At 44.6% G+C, this 22,863-nt stretch overlaps 1 protein-coding gene across 1 annotated transcript in view; it reads right to left on the minus strand.

Annotated features, from left to right (window-relative positions):
• Positions 1-2,307: 2,307 nt before the first annotated feature.
• LOC139110585 (uncharacterized) overlaps positions 2,308-22,863 on the minus strand; it is a 28,164-nt gene continuing 7,608 nt past the window's right edge. Inside the window, exons 6-10 of the mRNA XM_070670419.1 lie at positions 20,353-21,696; positions 4,237-4,473; positions 3,255-4,111; positions 2,796-3,078; positions 2,308-2,644 (exon numbers count right to left, since the gene is read on the minus strand). Coding sequence (XP_070526520.1) covers positions 2,451-2,644; positions 2,796-3,078; positions 3,255-4,111; positions 4,237-4,473; positions 20,353-21,628 — 2,847 coding nt within the window. The 5' untranslated portion in view covers positions 21,629-21,696 and the 3' untranslated portion in view covers positions 2,308-2,450. The remainder of the gene's footprint in view (positions 2,645-2,795; positions 3,079-3,254; positions 4,112-4,236; positions 4,474-20,352; positions 21,697-22,863) is intronic.

A 22,863-nucleotide genomic window follows, 5' to 3' on the forward strand; every position in this document is an offset into this window, starting at 1 on the left:
TTTTGATCGCGGATCGAAAAGCGTCGCGTACGAATAATTGTCGGCGTCGTTGATCCGCGAACGAGCGATCGTTTTCTGTACTCTGTTATTCCACTCACCGTTTTCTGCCTCGATTTCGGCTTCGAAAAAGTGCCTCGAAAAGCGAAGGTTATGCGCGCGAGCGAAGCGCACGGAGCGTCCGGTCTGAAAATCGTCGCGCGTCCAGCTTTACCGACTCGCTTCACTCGTCATCTTCTTCAGCGATGTTCAGCGGGTTCCGGTGACCGCCATCTTTGGAGCGCGAGACCCGCACTTCGCCTGTCTTCTTCGTCGCGGCCGCGCTTCTCAATTTTAATCGAAAATCACCGCGATAATTTACCGTCATTCTCTCGATCGTTCGTCTCTCGAGTGGATAGTGTTAGTGACAGTGATTGTGAATCTAAAAAAAAGCAGAGCAGTGTGATATAGCGTCAAGTGATTCGAAGTGCTACAACACGTCCAGATGATCCAGGAACTGCCACAGAAGGAAGGAAGGAAGGCAGGAAGGAAGGAAGGAAGGCTGGAAAATAACTTACCTCAACCTAACCGGAACATACAAATGTAAGTAAACCGGCGACACGCCGTAAATCACTCAATTATCATAAAGAAATAATTACGAATTAATTAATATCCCCGAATGAAATAACGCGCGCGTAGCGCGCACAAGGTTTCTTCTAATCTTAATATTAAAATTATATTTTTCAATATTTAATTAAAAATGTTTTATTGTGCGGAGCGTATATACCTTTGTCGAATTAGCGCGGCGATTCTAAGTATTAATCATTAATCTAATGATCGATTATACGATTTGTTACATCTTAAAAAATGGATATAAGAAATATATAATCGTATGTGTTTATCACCATATATATATATGTATTTATATATATATATATGTGTGTATGTGTGGGTGTAAATATAAAATTTTTCTTTCTTTTGTCTCGTCATTGTGACTATAAGATGGGTTTTCGAAAACAAAAAATATTACAAATCGACTAGATACTAATAATGTTGTCTTCTCTTAAAATAAATGTGTTCTCGTTTGATCAAAATATATATATAATATATATACTATGTGTATATGTATAATATATAGATATGCGCTTTATGCGTGTTTCCACCTTTGTAGTAAAAATATTTTTTGGACTTTATCTTTGGACAATCTTTGTTAGTCTACAGTTAAAAAATAATTCCCTTCTTAATTTAATTCTGCGATGAAGTTCGGACTTTGGATGTTACCTGTCGTGTGCGCAATTGCACAAACTTACATAAAGAAAATTTCAGAATAAGTAAAAGCGGCGAAAGATTTTTCAACAAATTGATATACTAAATTATTATTTTTATTACAAAATAATTATCAGTATAATTGTAAAAATATTGCAAGCGTAAATAAGATTGTTATAACGAAGTGTAACAAAAAAATTATTGGTTTCTTTGTGGTTATGCCAAGATTATTTAATAAAAGATTCAACAAGAAATTAGATAAAAAAAAAGATTTAATTGTTCTTTTGCCACTTTTAATTATCGCTGTATTTTTCTTGATCGATGTCAGATTTTTACGATTCTACGACATATTACTTCGGCTAGGCCATTAGAAATAATTTTTACAATTGATACAATTCACGTTTGCTTCGTTGATTCAGCAGAAAGTTACGTTGACAAACGTTGCTTCGTCATTAACTGTACAAAAATTGCGGAATATTTTCATTCGTTTTATAAAAATAAATTGTCTGTAATTACTATCTGGAGGACTTCGTTGCGTAGAATTCGGTAAATTCTATTTCACAAGTAACCGAATTGCTTCGAGTGCATTTAATTCTTCAATCCTTCATATTTATATATAAGTAAATATGGGAAAACGAGATTTAATTGGAAGCTTCAATTATCCTCCTTAATATCAATATTTCTAATAGATAATATTAGACGATGATTATGAATTTCGATAAATATTAATGTTTGATAAAGCGGAATACCGAGCGGATTGCTCGTACGATTAACACATCCATCATCAAGCGTATTTTAGATAGTTCTTTGTTCATTAGGATTATTTTATATATTGAAAAGAAAATAACGAAATATATAATTTACAGTATAAAATTGCACAAAAACGTAAAAAGTGTAATTTGTATATTACTATCATTCGTAAAAAGACGTAAATGGAAAACTCAGCCTTGGTCTCGGATGACAATCACGAAGATGAATATATTGTAACGCATTTTGATTCAACAGTGTTCGCTTCACCGTTTGATTATTTTCGTCAATTAAGATAAATCACACAGTCTGCCTTGATTTCTTTTTTTTTTTTGCGTAATATTATGGACAATAATTATCGATATTGCTATATCGTAAATATTAGAGAGATGGAAGATTGGATTCGTAAAACTTCGACAAACAGAAAAATCGTTTATCGTTGTAAAAATCCTTCAGAGGAATCACGTGACGGGCTGTCTCGAGGCGGCGGAAGGATTGACCGGTGCCAGGCTTAGGGTATCTTTCTTTTTCTTATTCACGCGACGCCCCACGTATAGAACCACATCTCCAGCTTTCACAGATTTGAATTCGGCGATCGCCTCGGCGTGAGTCATGCCGTGAAGAGGTTTCGAATTTATTGACAAAATTTCGTCCCCTGAAAATATAACATAATTAATTTCGCGAAATGTATAATTAACGAAAGCAGTGTTTAAAGTAATTTTTAAATAATTTATTTTTTTCTTTTTTCTTCTAAAGAAAGTATTTCCAAAAAGATATTAAAGTTAACTTGATAGATGTGACCGTACCTTCCTTGACAGTGCCCAAGTCAGCGGCCTGGCCGTTAGGAAAAACAGTTTTCACATAAATACCCATGTTTCCGCGAGGACTGTCGGTACCGCCGACGATACTAAAGCCCAGTCCCTTATGGCCGGGACCCTTAAGAAATCTGGCGGTCAGTATTGTATAGGACGCACCGCCTTTACCTGGTCTTGGCACGGTACAAAAACGAGATTCGTCCCCTTCGGCGGCCTCGTCGATATCTTCAAGTTCCGAATCGCTATTTAGACCTTCGTCTGCATCCTGAGTACCCTAAAAAGAATTTTACGTTAATTGCGTCAAAAAATATCTCTCAACCATTAAAATTCTTCTTAATTAAGTGGCATTTAATTCCATGTTGCTGCTAATTTTTTTTTTTTTTTTTTATTAATTCGAAACCTCGGTAAAGATTGTGATTATTAATTTTTTTTAAATCGGGTTCCACTTACTTGCCAGGCCTTCAAATTCGTGCCCGAAGAGCTGGGGATGTTTGCGACGCTTTTATTAAGCCTTTTCGGGTTTCTCTTGCTGGAATTTCTCTCCGTGCCTAAGCTAGCAGGCGCTTCCTCTTTACCGCCACTAGAATTTACCGTGACATCGCCCGTGTAATTATTTACCTGCCCGCCGAGTTTAAAGTCGGTGGACCTTTTCCGGGGCGTCACTCTTGGTATATGTATCTCTTCGAACGACGGCTCCGACTGATTCCTGATCTTCGCGTTCTGAAAGCGCACGTTCTCGTAGGGGTGCTCCCTGGTTTCGGAATTACTTCTGAGCAAGTGCCGACCCGCGTACGGGCTTCCCGAAGCCCGATCGTCCCGCGGAACGCTAGCTCGTTGAAAGCGCACGTTCTCGTAAGAGTGATCTTGCACGCCGGCCTCGCGATTTTCCGAATTGCTACGTTGGAGAACGGGTCGTGTCCTCGTGCAGCTGGACGACGGCGAGGATCGTGGGAACACCACGTTCTCGTAGAGTACGTCTTTCTGCTCGTAGCCGTCCTGGGAATAACCGAAGCTGTTGCCGTTGCAGCGCGGTGAATTCGGCACGCTGCTCTCCGCCAAAGTCTCCAAGTTGTCGTGAAAGGGATACGGCGGCAGGGACGCCGGCTCGCTCGAATCGTAACGATTGTCCTCAAACGTCTGACTGGTGGAGGAGGTGATTGGACTCGGCACATAGAAGTTCGAGGCATTGTCCTGCGGAGGGGTCACCTCCGTCACGCTGAGCGCCTTTCGCTTCCTTATGCCGGCGTTTATCTTGCTGAATTTACTGCGGAGCACGTGCTGGATATCGGCGATACCTTTCGTCGTACCTAAAAGCGCATTTTATTAGTTGAAGAAAATTAAAGAAATTTTTTTGTTTTTTTTTTTTTTAATTTATTAATTTAATTTTAACTTGAGTTGAATAAAAGAATCCTTTTAATCAACGCAAATTTACCTGGTAGCCTCAAGGAACTAGTTTGCAGCAGCTTCTTCGGCGAGTTACCATCTTGAACGCTTTTCGCCGCCGGCGAAGCTTCTCTGCTGGCCGGCGTCGATCTCGCCGCGTAAATAACGCCATGGTTCCTTCCACCCTGTATCAGCGCTTCCTGCGGCTCCGACGTCTCCTGCACGGAGCATCTTCGCCGCAGCTTCCGCCAGCGCTGACTAATACTCTTGTTCCACAGATTCAGGTCTGGAAAAAAAAAATAAGGAAACATTGAGAATGCGTCGTTTAAGACAAGCGTCATTGATCCTCGCTCGACCGAAAACGTCGCGTCTAGAGTATCTTTCCTTAAAAAAAAAAAAAAAAAAAACAAATAAAAAAAAAGGAAAAAGAGACGAAGATGAACACACCGTTCCGCTTCCCGGCCATCAGGCTTTAACGACCGGAAACACTTATTTCCCTACGAGGTGGCACGACATCTTTCTATTTGTGCACAGATAACAAGTGCGGGGCTGACGAAAAGGCGCGTCGCGGCATAGATGAGTGTAACGGTAACGATAGGGACACTATCGAAAGCAAAACAACGTCAGGACGTGCGATGACTAGTGCACGGATACGAAATAATCAAACATTTAAACACGCCGCAATAAAATAAACCGATAGAACGATAACACTTATTTTTCGATTGAAGATACATTTTTTTTACCATTATCTCTTCAAAGAAAATAAATAGAATTTTTCTAAGAGCTCGAAAAAAAAGATTTAAAAAAATAATCTAAGAGTGGACTTCTGTTCCAGTTAAGAAAACTTAAATGCCTATCGCGCCGGCTTATGAACGCGTAAAATCTTCGCAGAACTGCCCGAGATGATAGAAAGCGACTCAAAAGTAATATGATTGCCGCGGGTCCCCTCGTCACGCTAATTACGGCGGCTCCGAATACCAATTCTACGTTCCGTCGTGCACACGCTCCACCGACTCAATTACGTCTCCCACGGCAAACCGCCGTGTAATCCAATCAGTAATTACAATTCAATATAGTCTCCATGTCCGTTTCCCCCGCGGGTTCCACGTAGCCGGAAGAGGACGAGACTAATCGCGCGGCAGCATCGGTTCCTTGGAGCCGGAACCCTTCCCTCTTCCTCGACGCACCCTCGACAGTGGCCTTGAAGGAAACCGGAGCATAACCGCGCGTTTACGCGCAACCCGCGACGGTGTCACGAATTGTTAAAGACGACGCACGAACTTTCCGGCGGTGTCCTCGGTTCGCGGCTCGCTAATTAACGCGGCTATTAAAATCCAAGCACGCGGGGCACCTCCAGCTGTCGCGATGACGCCCGTCGCTCACTGATGCCGGCTGCCGTTCGCCGTTACCTCGGGCACCGGGGTTACCGTCATCTTGTGCAAAACATACTTTCACTTTTCGTACCTCCGGATGCGCCCGATTTTACGAGGCTTTTTCGCCACGCCGGCCGGACGTTGCGCTCGATACACTCTCTCTTTCTCTCTCTCTCTCTCTCTTTTTCTCTCGGTCACCTTTATATACTTATATATTTACATATTCGTGTATATATACAAAAACCCGCCGTCACCGGGTGAAGTGCCTAATTGGCTGGTTCGTTAGCGTCAGCTCGTAACGCGCGACGAAAGATTACGCCCGGGACGGCACCGTCAAATTTTTATATCGCCCCCAAGGCGGTCTATTAACGCCGGGAAACAGCGCGACGGAACTTCTCCCAGTCGCGTGGATATCCCTAAGGATCTTTCGTAACGAAATTTTACACGCGGAACTCTTGTTTCAGCCACGAAAATTCCCGGAATACTCCGCGCGGAGGCATAGCCTCGAGCCGTCACCCGAGCTTTGCTTAACCCTGAAACGTTCCGAGAAGCGACGCAGTTGAAAGCGAAGCTCTCGTCGCTCGTGAAACTTTGCGGAACGAGGAGGGAATAATTAATAGTTCAGGCGAGAGCATTTTTGTCAGTTTTCTCCCAGAGGAAATGAATGTATCGGCACGCAGATGCTAATGAGTTTTGCACCTCCTGGCGTTTTTCCCTTTTTCTTTTTTCATAAATTCTTCCGTGCATCCTTGAGAGTTTCTTTTCGCACGTCTTACGATTCCATTCTCACTATCATTGTCACGCTAATTGTCCCGCCGTCTTTGTCTCCGGAATAATCTGACGCTGGATCGATACGGCGGTTTAATTCCGAAACGAGACAATTCCATTAATTAAGCTTCCTAGGAAGAACGCAATTAACATTCGCCGGAGTTTCATGCAAATCAGTATCGATCATGTGTACCGCGGGGAGTCGAGTCTCATCAATGCTGATAACATTGTCGGAGGTTTAAATTTTCTCTGGTCGGCGCAGCATCCTTTAGCGAGGATTCCTTTCCTACGAATTTCCTAATTTCTCTTCGTAAGGTGAAATTAAAAAAAAAAGAAATATGTACTTTCGATAAATTATCTTCGATTCTTCGATTTAGAATTAATCCCAAAAATCGCAAATTAAAAATTACGTCATTCTTATGAGCGTATTAATTATTTTCCAGCACTGACACAGTTTTCCCACAATCATGCCTTTTTCCTTGACATTATTTTCCGCGAAGCTTCAATGATCTCCTCCTAGAACGTATTTGGAGAACTTGTGCTCGCTCGAATGTGTCCTTAGTTGCGACCGAAAACACAGAAATTCGACGTAGAAGTAGACGAAGCCAATGACGTGTGCCAGCATTTCAACTCGCGGACAAATCGCCGATTGATCGCCGGTCGATCGCGGTGCGGGACCGATCAGGGTCATCGATCCGTTCTTTGACCTTCGCTGTTCGCCGAATGCACAATTGGTCCTCGCGATTGCGCGCGATCGCTCCGTTTCCTTCGATCGTGACGGACGAGCCTCGGTTTCGAAAAACGCGGGTTCTACACCGTGCGCGGTCTCGACGTGGACTGAAAGGCCCTCAGGCTTCACGTTCACGTTCTCGCGCTAGGCGTCATACGCGTGTGCGTGTACCGGCGTGCACACCACACGTGCGGCGGCTCTCTTGATACCTGTGCATACTTGGTGACGCCGAGCAAAAATCTCGCGTTCGACAAATTTAAATTAAAAATCTATTTTTATTTTTATATTTTTTTTTTTCAATTTTAAAATATAATACCGTCGACGATATCGTCACCATTTCAGCAATGCTACATCCCGTTTGATCCAAAAAGAATTTAAATTAAAAATAACTTCCTACAAAAATAAATACTTCATATTTTTCAATTTACAAAAAAAAAAAAGAAAAAAAAATGTTATCAAATAAAAAAAAAAAATAAAAAATAATTAACTTACAAAATCTAAAGAAATTTAGTTATTTAAAGAGAGGGCAACGATCCCTTCGTTAATAGGCCACCGTGTACAAACGGCGGACAGATTGTGCGCCGATTGTGGGACCTTTTCGATGTGTTGGAAAGAATATGAGCGGTCTGTTTCGCTCAGGGACTCACGAGCACGTGCGTCGTCCGCTTACAACCAGGCATGTAATATGCTCTCCGCGCCGCACGCACACATACGCGCCCGCAGTACGTATCTATTAATGTACATCACGGCTGCGTGCACACCCTACGCGCCGTTGCACTCGTGTGCCTCATGGTCAGGGCGGGAACGCATTATTCCCGACAATGGTACAAGCGTGTCTTTCGCGCACAAACCCATACGAAAGTGGACGCACACGTACGCCGGGACACGCGATGACTCTCGAACGGCTAATAATCAGTAATCCAATTATAGAGTCGAATGACTAAATGTTCTCCGCCGCGATCTCTCGCCCTCCTCTCGCTTCATCGGCGCTGTCGCATCAACGCACTCGAGCGCATACTTCTTCCGCACCCTCACGCGGAGGAAACGTATCTATATATAAAAATAGCTAACGGACGAGATAAGATAGCGAAATTAATTACGGACATGTGTATCGAGCTTGTCATTTTCATTATTCAATTACGCCAGAGAGTCTAAATAAACGGAACAGCGAAAATTTTACTTGAGAACTAATTTTCTCACTTACAAAAATTATTTTTTCTTTTTTTCTTTTATTTTATTTTATAAATAAATTATATTATCTGCTTTTTTATATCTTAAATTGAAGCTCGATTCGTCTCGGTTCTATCATCTTTTCCTTCGGATCATTCACCGGCGTTATCAATCTCGCCGCGGAAGATTATCGCGGAATGGCGCTGCGTTTTATCATCTTACATATGCGATAAATAAATAAACGCGGGAGTGACGAGACTGTCGACGCGGCGATAAACGCGTTTTAAAGAGACACGCACGTACCTAAGTATACGCGCACGCATACGCGTGGAACGCGTGCGGGCCGGCGAGCGGCGACTTACGTGCGTATGAGTGACTTAAGTGACACGCCGTGCGTGAGGTCAAGCCCGGTGAATGTTTCTTCTATTGCTCATTGTATCCTCAGGGCCCCGACGGGCCCCGGGTCTGTGCCGTGCATTCGAAGTAAGTGGCCCTCGATGGAAGAATCTGCGCCGCTATTGAAACGGCAAAGCCATTTCGGCCACGCGATTTTCAAACGAGAAAAAAAATAATTTTCTCAGCTATTTCTTTAATAATTTAAACTAATAGATTAATTTATTTATTTATTATTTTTTTTTTAATTAATATGTAATGAATTGCGTACAAAAAATTTTACGCACGTTCATGAGCACCTCTGCGAGGTAGTTTTAATTCCCGGCTTTCCACCTCACTTATCCCGGAAACTCGACGTTCAACATCGGAGAATTATCATTCCGCTTAGCTCACGCCTCGCCCTGAACTTAGACGCCGACGAAAACATTATTATACAACGGCGGATTAAATCATCAGTCTCGCAATTAAATCTATCGTGTAATTCAGCGCGTGTGGTTTTAGCGCAAAAAAAAAAAAGAAAAAAAAAGATGAAAAAAAGAAACCAGCCTGTCCGAGATAGATACCCGGCGTTATTATCCGATCGTGGTTTCACGTGGCTCTACCTTGACGTTGCGTAAAAAAGCAACGAGCCGACAATCAGACACTCGGAAACCCGAGCATTCTTCTGGTGTACACGTCAGCGCGCAGAAAAGGAGCTGAAGCATTTCCGAGAGAAGGAAGGAAGACGAAGACACGCGCGGTGACGGGGAACGGAACAGAAACCGGGGAGGGAGGAGGGGGAGGGAGAGAGATATCCGCGGGGTACACAGTTGCAGCGCGTAGACCAACGCGAGAGGAATGCGTAAACGGTACGCCGTATAAGTAGCTCCCCTCGACCGATTCCAGAAAGGCACGCATGAGAAATACAACGAGAATGGACGCCTGACGCTCAGCGAGAGCCTTCGAAATCCTAAACGAAGGAAGTGCAACGGCTCAAAGGTTCGTCGGTCCACGATCGAGCTTGGTACCGAGCGAAGATCCGAGGTTCCTCCAAGAAAAAAAAGAAAAAAAATTGAAACGTATCTTTCTAAACGAGAAAGTTCTGCAATCTTGCTCCGACTTTGTTCCTCTGTTCCGCGAAGATCGTTAATAACGTCTGTCTTAAAGTGGCGTTTCCTTGATTCAATTAAAGTGTTATAAAATAATTATCCGGGAGGACGTTCGCGGTTAACGTCAGAATAAGTTCTCGGTATTGTATCGCGATGTTAATAACGCTTCGCGTTACAAAAGCGAGACGACAGGGACTGATGGCTCGTGTCCGAGGGACTTTTCGTATCTCGGCGGGTTAAATTCATCCCTCACGGGTCGCGACAGGGTTGCGTAACCTTCGCAACGTTCGTACAGCGAAGCTCTCGCCTCCGCGTCTCCATTCCAACCCTTTCGCAAGCTCGGCGTCTTCTCCGGAAAGCGCGTGGCTGCGGGCGACATTAATATTTTCTTTTTTTTTTATTTTCGAGCAAGGTCAATGACGCGTCGGAGCCCGTCGGTGCGTTGCTCCGCGTCGACTGATAATGGTATCGCGTGTCGCGCGCAGGTTCACCGTTCATCGCGAGATTGAGCACGAGCGAAAGAAGCGGAATCAGCGGGAATCGCGTGCGGGACGCGGCGCCTACTCGAGAATAAACTCCGAAAGCGGCAGAAGACCCGACACTGTCCCATCCGATAACTCACGATGTTTAAACTAAATAATACTTGCATCCAGCGACACTTATAAAAGCTCAGCCTTCTTTGCGTAATCTTTACAAACGTGGAAATTTTCGCAGCGAAGCTAGGTAATACAAATTAAACAGCCATTCCTCGGCAAAACGTCTGTGCAAAAAGATAAAAAAAAAAAAAAAAGAAAAAGAAAAGAAATTAAAATAACAAGCGAAGAGGTGAGATTTGCATAAGAATTGCTGTTTAATCTTGGAAAATCTCGTAACTTTATAAACCTCCGCCGATCCGTTTCAATTCATCTTCCTCAGCGCGAAGGCCCCTTTGCTCAACTTGCGGCGACTTATACAAACTCTATTCTCATGCAAATCTCCTATTGCCGTCGGCTGGGAGAAGTCGTGGCGTTGTCATCCCTCGGGTATACCGCCAATAACTTTCGTCGCGTAATATTACGAAGCGCATACGGCCGGCCCCATTGTCCGCGGCACCGCGACATTTCAGCGGCGCACTTTTGTCGACGGTGCGAATTGTTCGGTACGTGTCCGCGGTATAATCGAGTAACTGTACGCAGACAATAGCCGAGGCCGCGCGGTACGCATCGTTGACTCCAATTATGCGAGTTCTCAACCTCGGCATCGTCGCCGGCCGTCGCTGCCACCGCGATTACGCACACGTTGACGCCATTGTGGGATTAATCGCTCAATTATTGTCCGCGCAAACAAGTATTTTCTCCGCGAAATTTTAATTCGCACTGAAAAAGTTCGCACAGCCTCATATGATATTTAATCAATCGCTCCTACACGGCGCAATTTGTTTTCGTTGTGATTTAATAATCTCGGTTTTATTTTTATTTTTTTTTATTTTTTTTTTTTTATTTTTTTTATTAGATTAAAAATGATTGTACTCGGCGGGAGACAATGAGAAACGGTGTATTTTTATTTAACAACGCGACGGGAACCGACGTAACAGCGAATGACAGCCGTCGTGAGGCAACACTTCGCATTTCCGCTGGATATATCGGCGAAATCGTTTTCATGAATCCGCATAATATCGCGTTCGTTCAGCCCGAGGCCGCGTACGAACACTCACGTGCACGACGTTCCATGCAAAAGAGAGAAAGAGAGGAAAAAAAAGAAAAAAAAAAAAAAGATATCTAACATCCGTTCTTGAAGAATTACCGTTACCGTCATTTGCGGTCTTCAACATTTGTATACGAAATGCACCGCGTGAAAGAGCCTCGCTCGCTTTACTTTCAGACCGGCGAACCGAATGATGAAAAAAATTATTAAATCGCCAACCCTTTATTCAAACGTAACGCAACGAGATTTCGAAATAGATTCGACCGCGCGCGGCAAACGTCGTTGCGTAACTCGCAAAGGCCGCGTAAAATGGAAATTATAGGAAACGAAATCCATTTGTACCGAGGGTCATTTGCAAGATAAGCGCCGGATGAATAGGCGGTCAAAGTAAACGATTAAATACGACGGGACGTGGAAACGAACAGAGAGGCCGAGGAGTCCCCGCGTAAATATCCCGCTAAGATAAAGCCTCTGCTCTGGAGAGCGAGCCGGTGGACTCCGTCGAAATGCAAAGAGTGGAAACTACCAGGGGAGCTCGTAAGGATTTCCACCGGCTATTGAAAACCCCAGCGCCCATGAATGGACAAAGAAAAGATCACGGTGGCGAACGAGGAAACTGAGGGATTCGCGGTATTATATCGCGGAAAGTAAATTACGCTCGGCGCGTTTGGCTTTTATATCCCGGCAGGTATTCTCCGAGAGATACGTGAGAGAATGCGAACGCACTTAGCAATATGTACACGAATTATGGGCGCGAGCACAGCGTGACGTGAATCACTTTTGAGGATTGTTCACCATCGTTGCTATTGTAGCGGTATTTCTATTGAAACGAAAAAGAAGAAGGAAGAAGAAAAATTTTAGACACTTGTCTCGAAGCGCGGAAACTGTAATTACGATATTGTTAAATAATATTTGACAGCCGCGATTGTTAAAGATATTAATAATTTCTTTCCTACTTTTCAGTCTCGAGATAGTAATTTATTGATTTATTGTAATATCTGGCGCAATATTTCTTTCGTGAAAATATTAATTAATATTAACGCCCGATGCGGAATTAATTAGATATTTGTTGTGCACGCTGCGATAATATTTTTGTAAATATAAATTCGTTTTATGTGGAATCTGAAAGATACGTCGGCGGTGAAGTATTAACGAAGCGATTGTTCTTGAGCCATCAACTCGGCGCAGTGTACGACATTGCTTAAATGGTCGGAGCTTGGTTAATTGAGCGGCGATGTCAATGCTCGCTGACCAGGAAAACTATCACTCGGACAGGAAGTTTTACCTTTACGCCGAATTTCAATCAGCCGATAACTACCGTTTCGAGTTTCCGGTCCATTCCGTTAACCACGAATGCCTCTTAGGTATCAAGGCTTAAAGAAACCGCGGTGCTTCCTGCGCAAATAAACACTGCGGTCTGAGAACCGGAGAAATGCACAAATCGAATTGAAAGCAATTTATTTATCACTGCCGTCTCTCCTTCCAGCAATTGCCTTCTCGAATATAAATTAAACGCAATTAAATCGACAGTCGGAATTGCTTCAAAAGAAAAAAAAAAAAAAAAAAAGGGGAAAAAAGAAAAGAAAATTCCTATCGGCTAACAAAATTAATTCCGTGATTCGACGAAAATTGACGACTGGAAGAAAAGCAATAGCTCTACTAGATTAAATAATTTAATAACCAATTCAACGGACGAACATCGAGATAGATTCCGTGTTAATGTTATCAATTTGCTTAAGCAGGCTTCCGACCTCCGCGGCTGACCGACGTAAGGACTCGAAACTTCCGCGTAATTTCATAAGCCGCGAAAGAGGAGAAGCTCGTCAAAGCTTGATGGCTTCATCAAAGCGTCCGAGAGCTCTGCGCCTCAGGCCACCGAGAGGAAAAAGAGAGAGACCGCTTCAGCTAATAATGTAGCAGGTCGAACCGTGCCGTCGAGTAATCCGAAACTTTCCTCGGCCTTCCTTTACGCGGATACGATTCGAGGCGTGTCGTTTAACCCGGGGAACGATCATCTTCGGCGCTATCGCGTGACCGGCGAAGTCGAAGGCTCCGGTCGCCGGCTAATGTCATCGCACGCGGCGTGGCGAATTGTCACGCACGACGTCTACGACGTCGAGAAAAGACGAGCCATCGGTCTCCCTCGTTTACTTCTTTTTTTTTTTTTTCCTCTTTTTTTCGCTTCCCATGAGGACGCGAACCGATGCACCGTGCCTTCCTGGAATCTCGCTATTACGCCGCGGTCGCACAGCCGCGCGGGAACCGCGCAAGTAATAATCTTGCCCTGTCTGAACCGCCAATCGGATTACACTGCCGCAACGACAATTTGTCAGCTGGCGACACGGAGCCGCGAAGAGAACCCGTGATTTTCGCGGCGAGGGCAAACTTTTGCTTATTAAACTCATACGTAAAAGGAACGTCCAGCTTTCTTTCTCGTGTCTCGTGAAATTATTGTCAAAGACACAAGAAAGGAAAAAAAAAAAAAAAAAACGAGAGAAAAGATTCTTTTCTAAAGAAAATGAAATAGCATCTGGAGCAACAAGTACGCGCGATACGCACTAATTGCGCGCGGATTGCGCTGCGATTCAGGCCGACGATAATCAAGATCGACTGCTCGTTACGTTTCATCTCGGTGGCGGTAACCGAGGTCTCTCCTCACTCGCGCCCTTTATTTTTAATTGCCGGCAAGACACGCCGCGAGAGGATTACGCGATTCCTAATTTTTGACGACTAAAATTGCCAGTGTCAACGCCGCCGCGTCGTTATTATTGCGTCGTGCCGGGTCGTTACTCGTGCAATTAAATTTTAACGACGAGGAGAAAATGTTAACCGCGATCGCGCACCGTGAGACGCGCCGTATAACGTCGCGCATAACTTTTCTTCGCGATAAGGATTCTTTGCCGTGCGGAATGCGTGCTGTGATAACCGGGCGCCTGTCCGGTGCATGGAACCCGTTCGACGACAGACTTCCTCTGTTACTCAACTCCGCGTTAAATGTCTCATTACGACGAGCTATTTCATCGTCTGATAAACAGCTCGTTTCGTGTACCTCTCGTTTCATTTATCTCGTATCATAAATTTAATTAAGTATCTCTGTATGATAATAAGAGAGAATAAAATGAAGTGTGGCTCATAAAACCGTGCGCTTTATTTTATTTAATTTTGTTTTATTTTATTTTTCTTCTTCTTCTTTTTCTTTCCCGAGTGTCTGAGAATATTTAAAATGAAATAGGTCACGCTGAAGAAACGGGAACGGAAATGACGAACGTCGCGATTCCTCCGCATAATTAAACACGGTGCCAAAGGCGGACAAAGCCCGCATTATATCGATTAACGCGGCATTATCTGTTATTAAGTATAAACAGGGGTGTCGGAGCCTGTTATCACGGCCGGTCGAGCAAAAGTCGCCGATTGACCTCCGAGAAGTTTCGCGCTGCGGCTCGATAAAACCGCGACAGGCTGGAAACGAAATAGGGAAATTCGAAGAGAAGAAACCCCGGCGCGTTGAGCGTTTTCTCGACTTTGAAACGGCACCGAAAAACGAAACGCGGCGATGGTTACGATCCACTTCGAGGTCCCGAGCACGTGGCGAAGGCTCGAACGCAGGACGCACGGGTGTATCCGTTTTAACGCTTGTTTACGCCGAGTCTGACCGTTGTAATCCCCGGAGCTGCTTAGTTTGCTTTAATCTGACTCTACTGACGCGGTGTACAGTCATCTTGCTGCCAACGGTATGTGCAGCGTGTCTCCATGCATCCGCGTGCCCGTAAATAGAAACTTTCGCTGCCGCCGCTGCCGACGAAAGGCATTGTTCTCGAACGCGACACTCTCGAAGTCATTGCTCAAACGCGACCGGCTGCGAAGAGCGTAAAACATTCGGAGATACATACGAGAGTCCCGTTTCTTCAACGTTAAAGAGATTAAAATTTTAATAAAATAAGAAAAAAAAAAAAAAGATTTAACGTTCAACGACGATTATTAATTGCGAAATATCCGCGAGATTTTAAGAGAAATCGGAAAACGCACGGGGCTGCATTCTCGAAGATGACACGTCGGAATCGCGGATGTTCACTTTCGAGAAGCGGTCCATGTTTATTCATGCGCGGCGGGGTGAAAATGTCAGGCATTTACCACGCCGTGCACCGCAGATTTCTCTCACCTTTTGCTATGCACTCTGCTTACAAATTGGTCGGCGAAACAGCACGGCGAATCAACGTCGATTTGTATAATGATCGCGAAAGGCCTTATCACGCGGATTATAAATCATCTCAGTCCGCGGTCCGTATCCCCTTTCACGTCTCGTCGTCACGGAAAATTATCAACGGCGCGCCGGGAAATATATTAACGCATCAATTTCTTTAGAAACTTAAATCCCCAGGTAATTATTCGACGATAAAGTATCGCGCTTGACGCGCGGGTCCTGATCTCTAATATTAAATTTAATATTAATAACCGATTCGATAAATTAACGTCGTTTAAACGCACGCCGATCATTTTTACCGAAAGCACGAATTCTAACATTGACATTAAACCACGGCCGCTCTCCCATGCATCACCCTTCGCTCGCGCAAGATTAATATGACTCATCTCGTTGAAGAGCGTCTGATTAGCTATGAAATATTGGCTGAAATATCAGCGGAATTCGTTCTCGCAGCGCTAAGAAAATCGCACTCGCGGCCTCTCGGCGGCATTACCTTCGCGACGTTGCGTAAAGTCATAAAATCTCGGCTTCCCAGGTGTCAAGGGTCAAGTCCACACGTCGTACTACTCACGCGATCTCGGGTACCGCGCCGCGGTCGTGCCCCTTTTCTTCCCTTTGCGGAAAATTCGCGACTACAATTAAAGATCCCACGGCTTCCCGTTAATCTTCAACCTCGCAAGCCCTCCCTTCGCCCGCCGAATTTTTTCCGCCAAGTAAAATCCACGGCCTCTCCATCGACGCACCTTTCCTTAGAAGATCGATAACGCGCGTCTCGAAGCAGTCGCGTTAATTAATATTAATCGCGGAAAGCGAGTTCGTAATCGGTTTACATAAATATCTGGTATATCTCTTATCGTTACTTTAAAATGTGCCGAGTATATTACGTGGAATATTTTAGACTTGGAATTTTTCCACAGAATTTTCACGATTCCCAAATCTCATCGTGTAAAATATAATAAAATAAAATAAGTAATTAAAATCAGAGATTTCCAGTCTATATTTTACTTCAGGAAATCTCTATTAAAAAAAAAAAAAAAGAATTTATTTAACGAACCGATACTATTAGTACTTCTCTCGAGTTTATGCTTGAATTAAAGTCGTCACTCGATTAAAAATTAAACTAGATCATAATTAATACTATTTACTTCGCTAGCGGGATTCGTTCGAAATTCCAGCGGTTGTCCCCGACAAAATTTTCAATTTCTAACCGCATTCGCCACCAGAAGGAGCACCTTTGCTGTAAGGTCACTAAAAAATCAAAGACCAAAGAGCAAAGTCGCCTTTCTGTGGTTGTATCGAGCGTTCTTTCTCCCTCTCTCCTTAACGAAAATTAAACGAAAGAAGTCACCCTCACCTTTGCTGTCGCAAACGTCGCAAAGCACCATGTCCACCGTCGACGAGGCGCGTGTACCCTCCTACCACATGGTCGCATCTGCACTGAGATATTTCGTGACGTAGGGCGGCATCGCGGCGGGTAGAAGAGGACGAAGTGGCGGAGGGAATCAAAGACGAAGCAGAAGGGGGCGGAGGGCGGGGGGATAAATGAGGAGACCGGCGTTCAACGACACTGCCGATCGATCGGTCTGCAAAGTGTTAACGGTTTGGCAGCTACGTTTACACTGGCGATGTAGCGCATCAGACCATCGGAGGCGATGTATGAACGACCAACGGCCCCCAACGACGGGGTCGACGAAAAGGGGGGATTGTACCCAATGTGACCCACTATGGTGGGGATGACCAGATCAATATTAGGGCGTAGACTCAAGGGCAAGGGCCGCCAATGTCTATACGGGGTGGCCGGTCCTTCGTACGCGGCGGATTTCGACGGAAGAAATTTGGAGTCGATCTGTGTCTTTTTTTTTTTTCTTCTTTCTTTCTTTTTTTCCCTCGGCTGAGAAATCGATATTACGCAGAGTGATAAAATTTTATAAAGTAATTAAAGCGAGGTTTCGTTTCCTCGAACGAGCTTGTCTCTAATTATTTTTATTAATTTCTCGTGAAAAAATTTTTTAACATAAGACATTTAAATGTTTACTATTTTATTTGTAAATATAATTAAAGTTTAATTAGTAAAGTATTTAAATCGCTATAAATTATTATTTTCGTTAAAAAAATAAAGAAGAAAAAAAAAAGAACAAAGGGATCGTCTCCCATGGGAATTCAGGTCAAGGGTTCCGGAACACCCTGTATAACGGAAACGCGTGCGTGCGTGCGAAAAGGAATTCGGATACGATGCATCGTACAGTAATATCGATCGCGGTTGTCGTCGATGCGTCTCATTGTGTGTAGAATTTGTTACACGCAACCTTACCACGCTCTCACGATCGTCGGGTTGTATCACCCTCACATGACAAGAAGATTACACGAGATTAACGCGATATTAGGCGTGTTCAAAAAAAGAAAAAAAAAGAACAGTTATTACTCGACCGTGTAAAGCACCGCTTATTTACCTCGCAACGATCCTCGCGTTATCAGATAATCTACGTTTAGACACGTCAATCGACTAAAAAATTATTTTCGCTATAAATAAAACATATAAAAAAAAACATTAACCTTTACTAAAGTAAATTAACAAATCATTTAATTTACCTCGCAACTCAATCACTTTTAATTTATCGTCTCAAAAGCTAACTCGCACTTCCCGATGTCTATGCAATCAAGTCGCCAAGTCTCGCCGCTAAAAATGATTGCGTGTCATCACGCCGTTAATTGCGCGTGTCGCGTTCCCTCCTCGTTTTACGTATGAAAAACTTTCGCGGCGCCGTGAGAATGTGAGAATGCCGATTTTTTTTTTCTTTTTTTTTCTTTGAGGCGCGAGGGAGAGACCTGCCGCTCTTCTGGGTTTCGGGACGAAAGTTGTGGTATTACGCGAACGGTCAGGTATTCGAGTTCGCCAGCCACGGTCGTGAGTGCACAGTTCAAGCGTAAACGCGGTATTTCACCGCGACGTTAAAGGATTAACCCCTTCGCGGCCGCCGGCGACCCGAGATCCTTTGATTCAAGAAATTTTTTCCGAGGCGGCCGCTTCATGAACCTCGTCCGAAGAAAGAGAAACAGAAGGAACGCTGCGCGGAGATTATATGTGATCAGCGTAATGTGACAATACCTAATTTTGCAAGCGTTACGTTCTCCAGGAAAGAAAAAAAAAAAAGAAATAGTAAATTAAACTCGTGCAGCTAGAGGATACTTTTATTACGCAAGATTTCATCACGAGTTCGAATTAAACGCGGTCTATTTTTATAAAATGAAGTTCTCGCGTGCAGGGAAAGCGCAAAGGCTTAATTAACTTTTAATTTCACTGTGTGAGTCTTAAAAAATTTTTTTCTTTTTTTTTCTTTTTTTGTTTATACGCACTGCGTTTAGTTTACGTTTTAGCAACACAATTGCAGTCGCTTGTCCTGTTCGAGAATTAAATAGCGCATATCAACGTTCTTGAGTCATCGGGCGGGCACGTATGTACATACATGAACGGAGATATAGCGGGTCTACATGTAGGATGATAAGTCGTAGATAAGAATGCTAAGCTAGGATAAAAGAGCGGTGCAGCATACGCCTGCCGCCGGAATACCTCTTTAAACGTTACGTTTGACTAAAGGTGACGGCGATTCCGCTCGCACCGAGCACGCATTCACTTCGCGGGGTACCAGAAAATTTCCTGGAAGGCAATTCGCCCGTGAGAACACACCGACACTTTCGGCATTCACCGAGAAGCAGGGCAATTCGTAACGCGGACTGCAGATAAATCGGTCACATCGATTTCTAATCTAATCTAATCGGACAGTTCGTGATAATTCTTGATTTTCGGCCAGCCTGATCGGCTTCGCTGTTTCCAAAATAACAGCGAGAGCATTGTTATAAAATTGAGTTATCTTTACCACCTTTTTGCCTCGGCATTTCTAAAACTCGCAAAGAAGATCGCAGGTAAAAAAAAAAAAAAAAAAAAAAGAGAGAAAAAAAATAGAAAAAATAACTTATTCACATGCGAGTGACTAACTGTAGTGATATTTCGGCTCATAAATCCCACGCTTGAAGGGTATAGAGTTCGAGCTTATATCGGCATTTGCATAAGCATAGTTCTCTTTACAAGTATCTCATGCACAATCGAGTGCTCGAAAGGATCGCGACCGTCATCAGTTCGGTACTTTCACTACGGTACCAGAGAAGAGGCACTCCACCCGTTTATTTCTCCGGCTAAACTCATATACGTACAGGGACATATGTCAGGGGAACGCACGCACGTTCTTTATTGGGGACACGCCACCCTGACCTGCGATAGGAACGCGAATGTGCGTGAGAGTATGGGGGAGCGTACCAAAAATAGGGGTGCTTCAATCCCCGAGGGTTCAATGGGCACGGGCGGCAGCGCTGTAATTTTAAACACCTCGGCAAACGTCGCTAATTAAATCTGCCGGTTTACAAAACGCGTCCTGTCCCCTCGAACGGACGTCAACCATTTAACGGCCTGCGGGTATTAAAACGATATATCTGAAAATTTCAACAGCCATCGTCGAACAGCGATAGGGACGTAAACGAGAAAATGCGGGACGATATCGAGCTGGAAAATATTCTACGACGTCCCCTTTAATGAAATCGTAACGACAGACTGCGTAACGCGCGTAAATATTAAACTTAAACAAATTATATCATTACGCGGCGTAAAAAAAAATTTATATCAAATTAACGTTCGGCCCGAAAATTAATTATCTAAAAATTCTTTTTAATATTGAATATTTTTTAAGTAGGTTTCGTGCAAACTTACCTTTTCGCTGTCCATCCTCGCTGTCGGAATGAAGCTCCACGTCGTGCAGCCTCATAGATTGCACGAATCCTCGCCAGTGACTACGCGAGCGCTCTTTCTCACCGAGATCGCTCTTCAAGTTCGCCAACTGCCGGTCGGACTCCTTCAGCAGTCCATCCAGAATGTCCGGCCTTTCCAGATTAGCCTTGGAATTCTCCGCGTTCGTTCCTCTGTTCGACGAGTCCTCCCTGCGATTGGAACCACGAAAACTTCGATCCTCCGACTCGCGACGTTCATCTGTCGCACAATCCCCGTCCTTCCAGCTGTAAATCTTTGAGTTCCTCCTCCTGCGAACGGGAGGACGTGGCTGATCCTCAAAATTCGCGTCTTCCCTCTGACTCTGCCTGTCCCTCTGATCTTTCTCCGGAATATCCTGGAGGATCTTACCCATCGCTTTCCCGTTCGCATTCCTGCTCGACATTTTATTCGACGCGTTCTTCGGATTATTGTACCGATCTTTCAACGATTCCCGATTGCTCCTGGACGCCTCCAAAAGCTTCTGCGCCAGCAGTCGTGTTCGGTTTATCTCCGTGCCCGACTTTCTCTCCTCCTTCTCCGACTCCCCTCTGTTTTTCTTATCGTTGTTGTTCTTGGCCGCCGTCCTGGACGAAGAATCCGCCGATTGAAACATTTGTTGGATCTTGAAGATATCCGACCGTATCTTTGCCGTGGCCGGCACGTCGTTTCTTTTGCTCGAGATCGACAGCATTAAGTCCGCTTTCTGCGAAGGGTCTCTGCGATGCCGCTGCGTGTTCGGCGGAGTGTTCCGCAGCCTCTCCAAGTCTCTCAGGTCGGCTAGTAGCGAATTGTGCGTTCTCGATATCCTGGAGTTGCCATCGTCGTAACCCGTAGCGACGCTGCGCGGTCGATTCCTCGTGTCCGGCTTGCCGATTTTGTCGATCGGAGTCAGGGACTGATCCAGAAAGACGGTCTCGCGAATCTGGCTGATGTTACGCAGCTTCGGGGCGCCGATTTTCATCCCGGTGGTCCTCATGATGACCTTCTCGACCGACTCTATGTCTCGCTCCCGTCCCAGTCGCCTCTCCTCGATCAACCGTGCCCGATTCGCGTCGATCGACGACGCGAATGAATTGTGGTAAATCGGGTTCTTGACGGACGTGACGACTCGCGAATTCGATCCGGAATTAGCGGACCTGCTGCTGCGCAGAGGAGACACCCGGACCAACTTCGGCGCGTCCCTGGGATCGTCCGTCTGCAAGCTGCCCCGATAAACCATCTTTTCCTCGCCTATTTCAATTCTTTTCGTCACCAAAAAGAGCGAAGATTATCCGCTAGATCGTTCATCTGAAAGTATAAATGTTAACTGATGTAAGCGTCTAAAATTTTTCACTGCACGACCTAAAATATCGAAAAAATAAGAATATATTTTAAATATTCTTAGTAAAAAAATTGTAACGACAATTAAAATATGCTTTAATAATTCCAGAGACAAATTAAATATAAAATCCGTCGGTGGAAGATATTATTAATTATTTTGCAGGCAACGGAAGGATTAAATAGAGCTATAAAGCAGACCGTCGTTCTGAACCGCAGCTCGTTGAATGATAGCCTCGTTCGGCGATCAATACATAATGATTTAACCTGCCACTATGTAATTAGTAATGGCTTGCACGTCGACGTTAATCTATGCAAATTACAGCGGTGAAACTTTAACACCGTTATGGAACAAAGCTGATGCCCGAGCGTAGAAAAGTTGACGTAATTCTGATCGTTTACAGCAAAAAAATGAAACTTCCGTTGCAAAACGAACTCGTAAACGCATAATTTACTATTAATATTTCTTTCTCGCGATTCTCTCGTCTTTTAAGCTTGGATTATTTTTCTAATTCTAAAAGAAAAGGGAAACGATTGATCCTTGCCACCTGTCAGGCCAAGTTAACTTGCACCTCGCGCGGGTTCAACGCTGACTAGATAATTTGATTCGCGGGACCGTCCGATTTTTGAGTTCCGCTTGTTAATTCACTTTGCACAACGCCCCGGCTCGATCCTCGCGGCAGACTTATACGGCGATCGCGAGAACACAGAGGCAGCTTTTACCGCGGACCCGGCGCGTTCGCCGCGCACAATGTCGAGCGTGCAAGGTCGTTCCGTAGCGCTCGAATATCGCCGACTGAGCTAAAAGAAAAAAAAAAAAAAAAAAAAATCCATCGTCCCGCTTTGCTTCGCCGCGAAACGGCACGAGCGGGTCCCCCGTAATCAACGGCATATCGCGATTCCGAAGGATCGTCCGGTAGCCTGCGTTAACACGTGGGCGTCGCGATGACCGCGCAACGCAACGCAACGCAACGTGGGCAGCGACACCCGGGTCGCAACGCGCGTTTTGCAACGCGGCACCTCGCGCTCTCGTCTCCACGTGGGTGTCTGCGCGCCGCGCTCGTTCCCGGCGACGTTCTCGCGGCTGCATTCTAATCACGGCCGGGGCCGATCATACGTAGCTCGGAAGGGTTGACA

Source organism: Cardiocondyla obscurior, linkage group LG21 (genome assembly GCF_019399895.1).
Source record: "Cardiocondyla obscurior isolate alpha-2009 linkage group LG21, Cobs3.1, whole genome shotgun sequence".
NCBI classification, from domain to species: Eukaryota; Metazoa; Arthropoda; class Insecta; order Hymenoptera; family Formicidae; genus Cardiocondyla; species Cardiocondyla obscurior.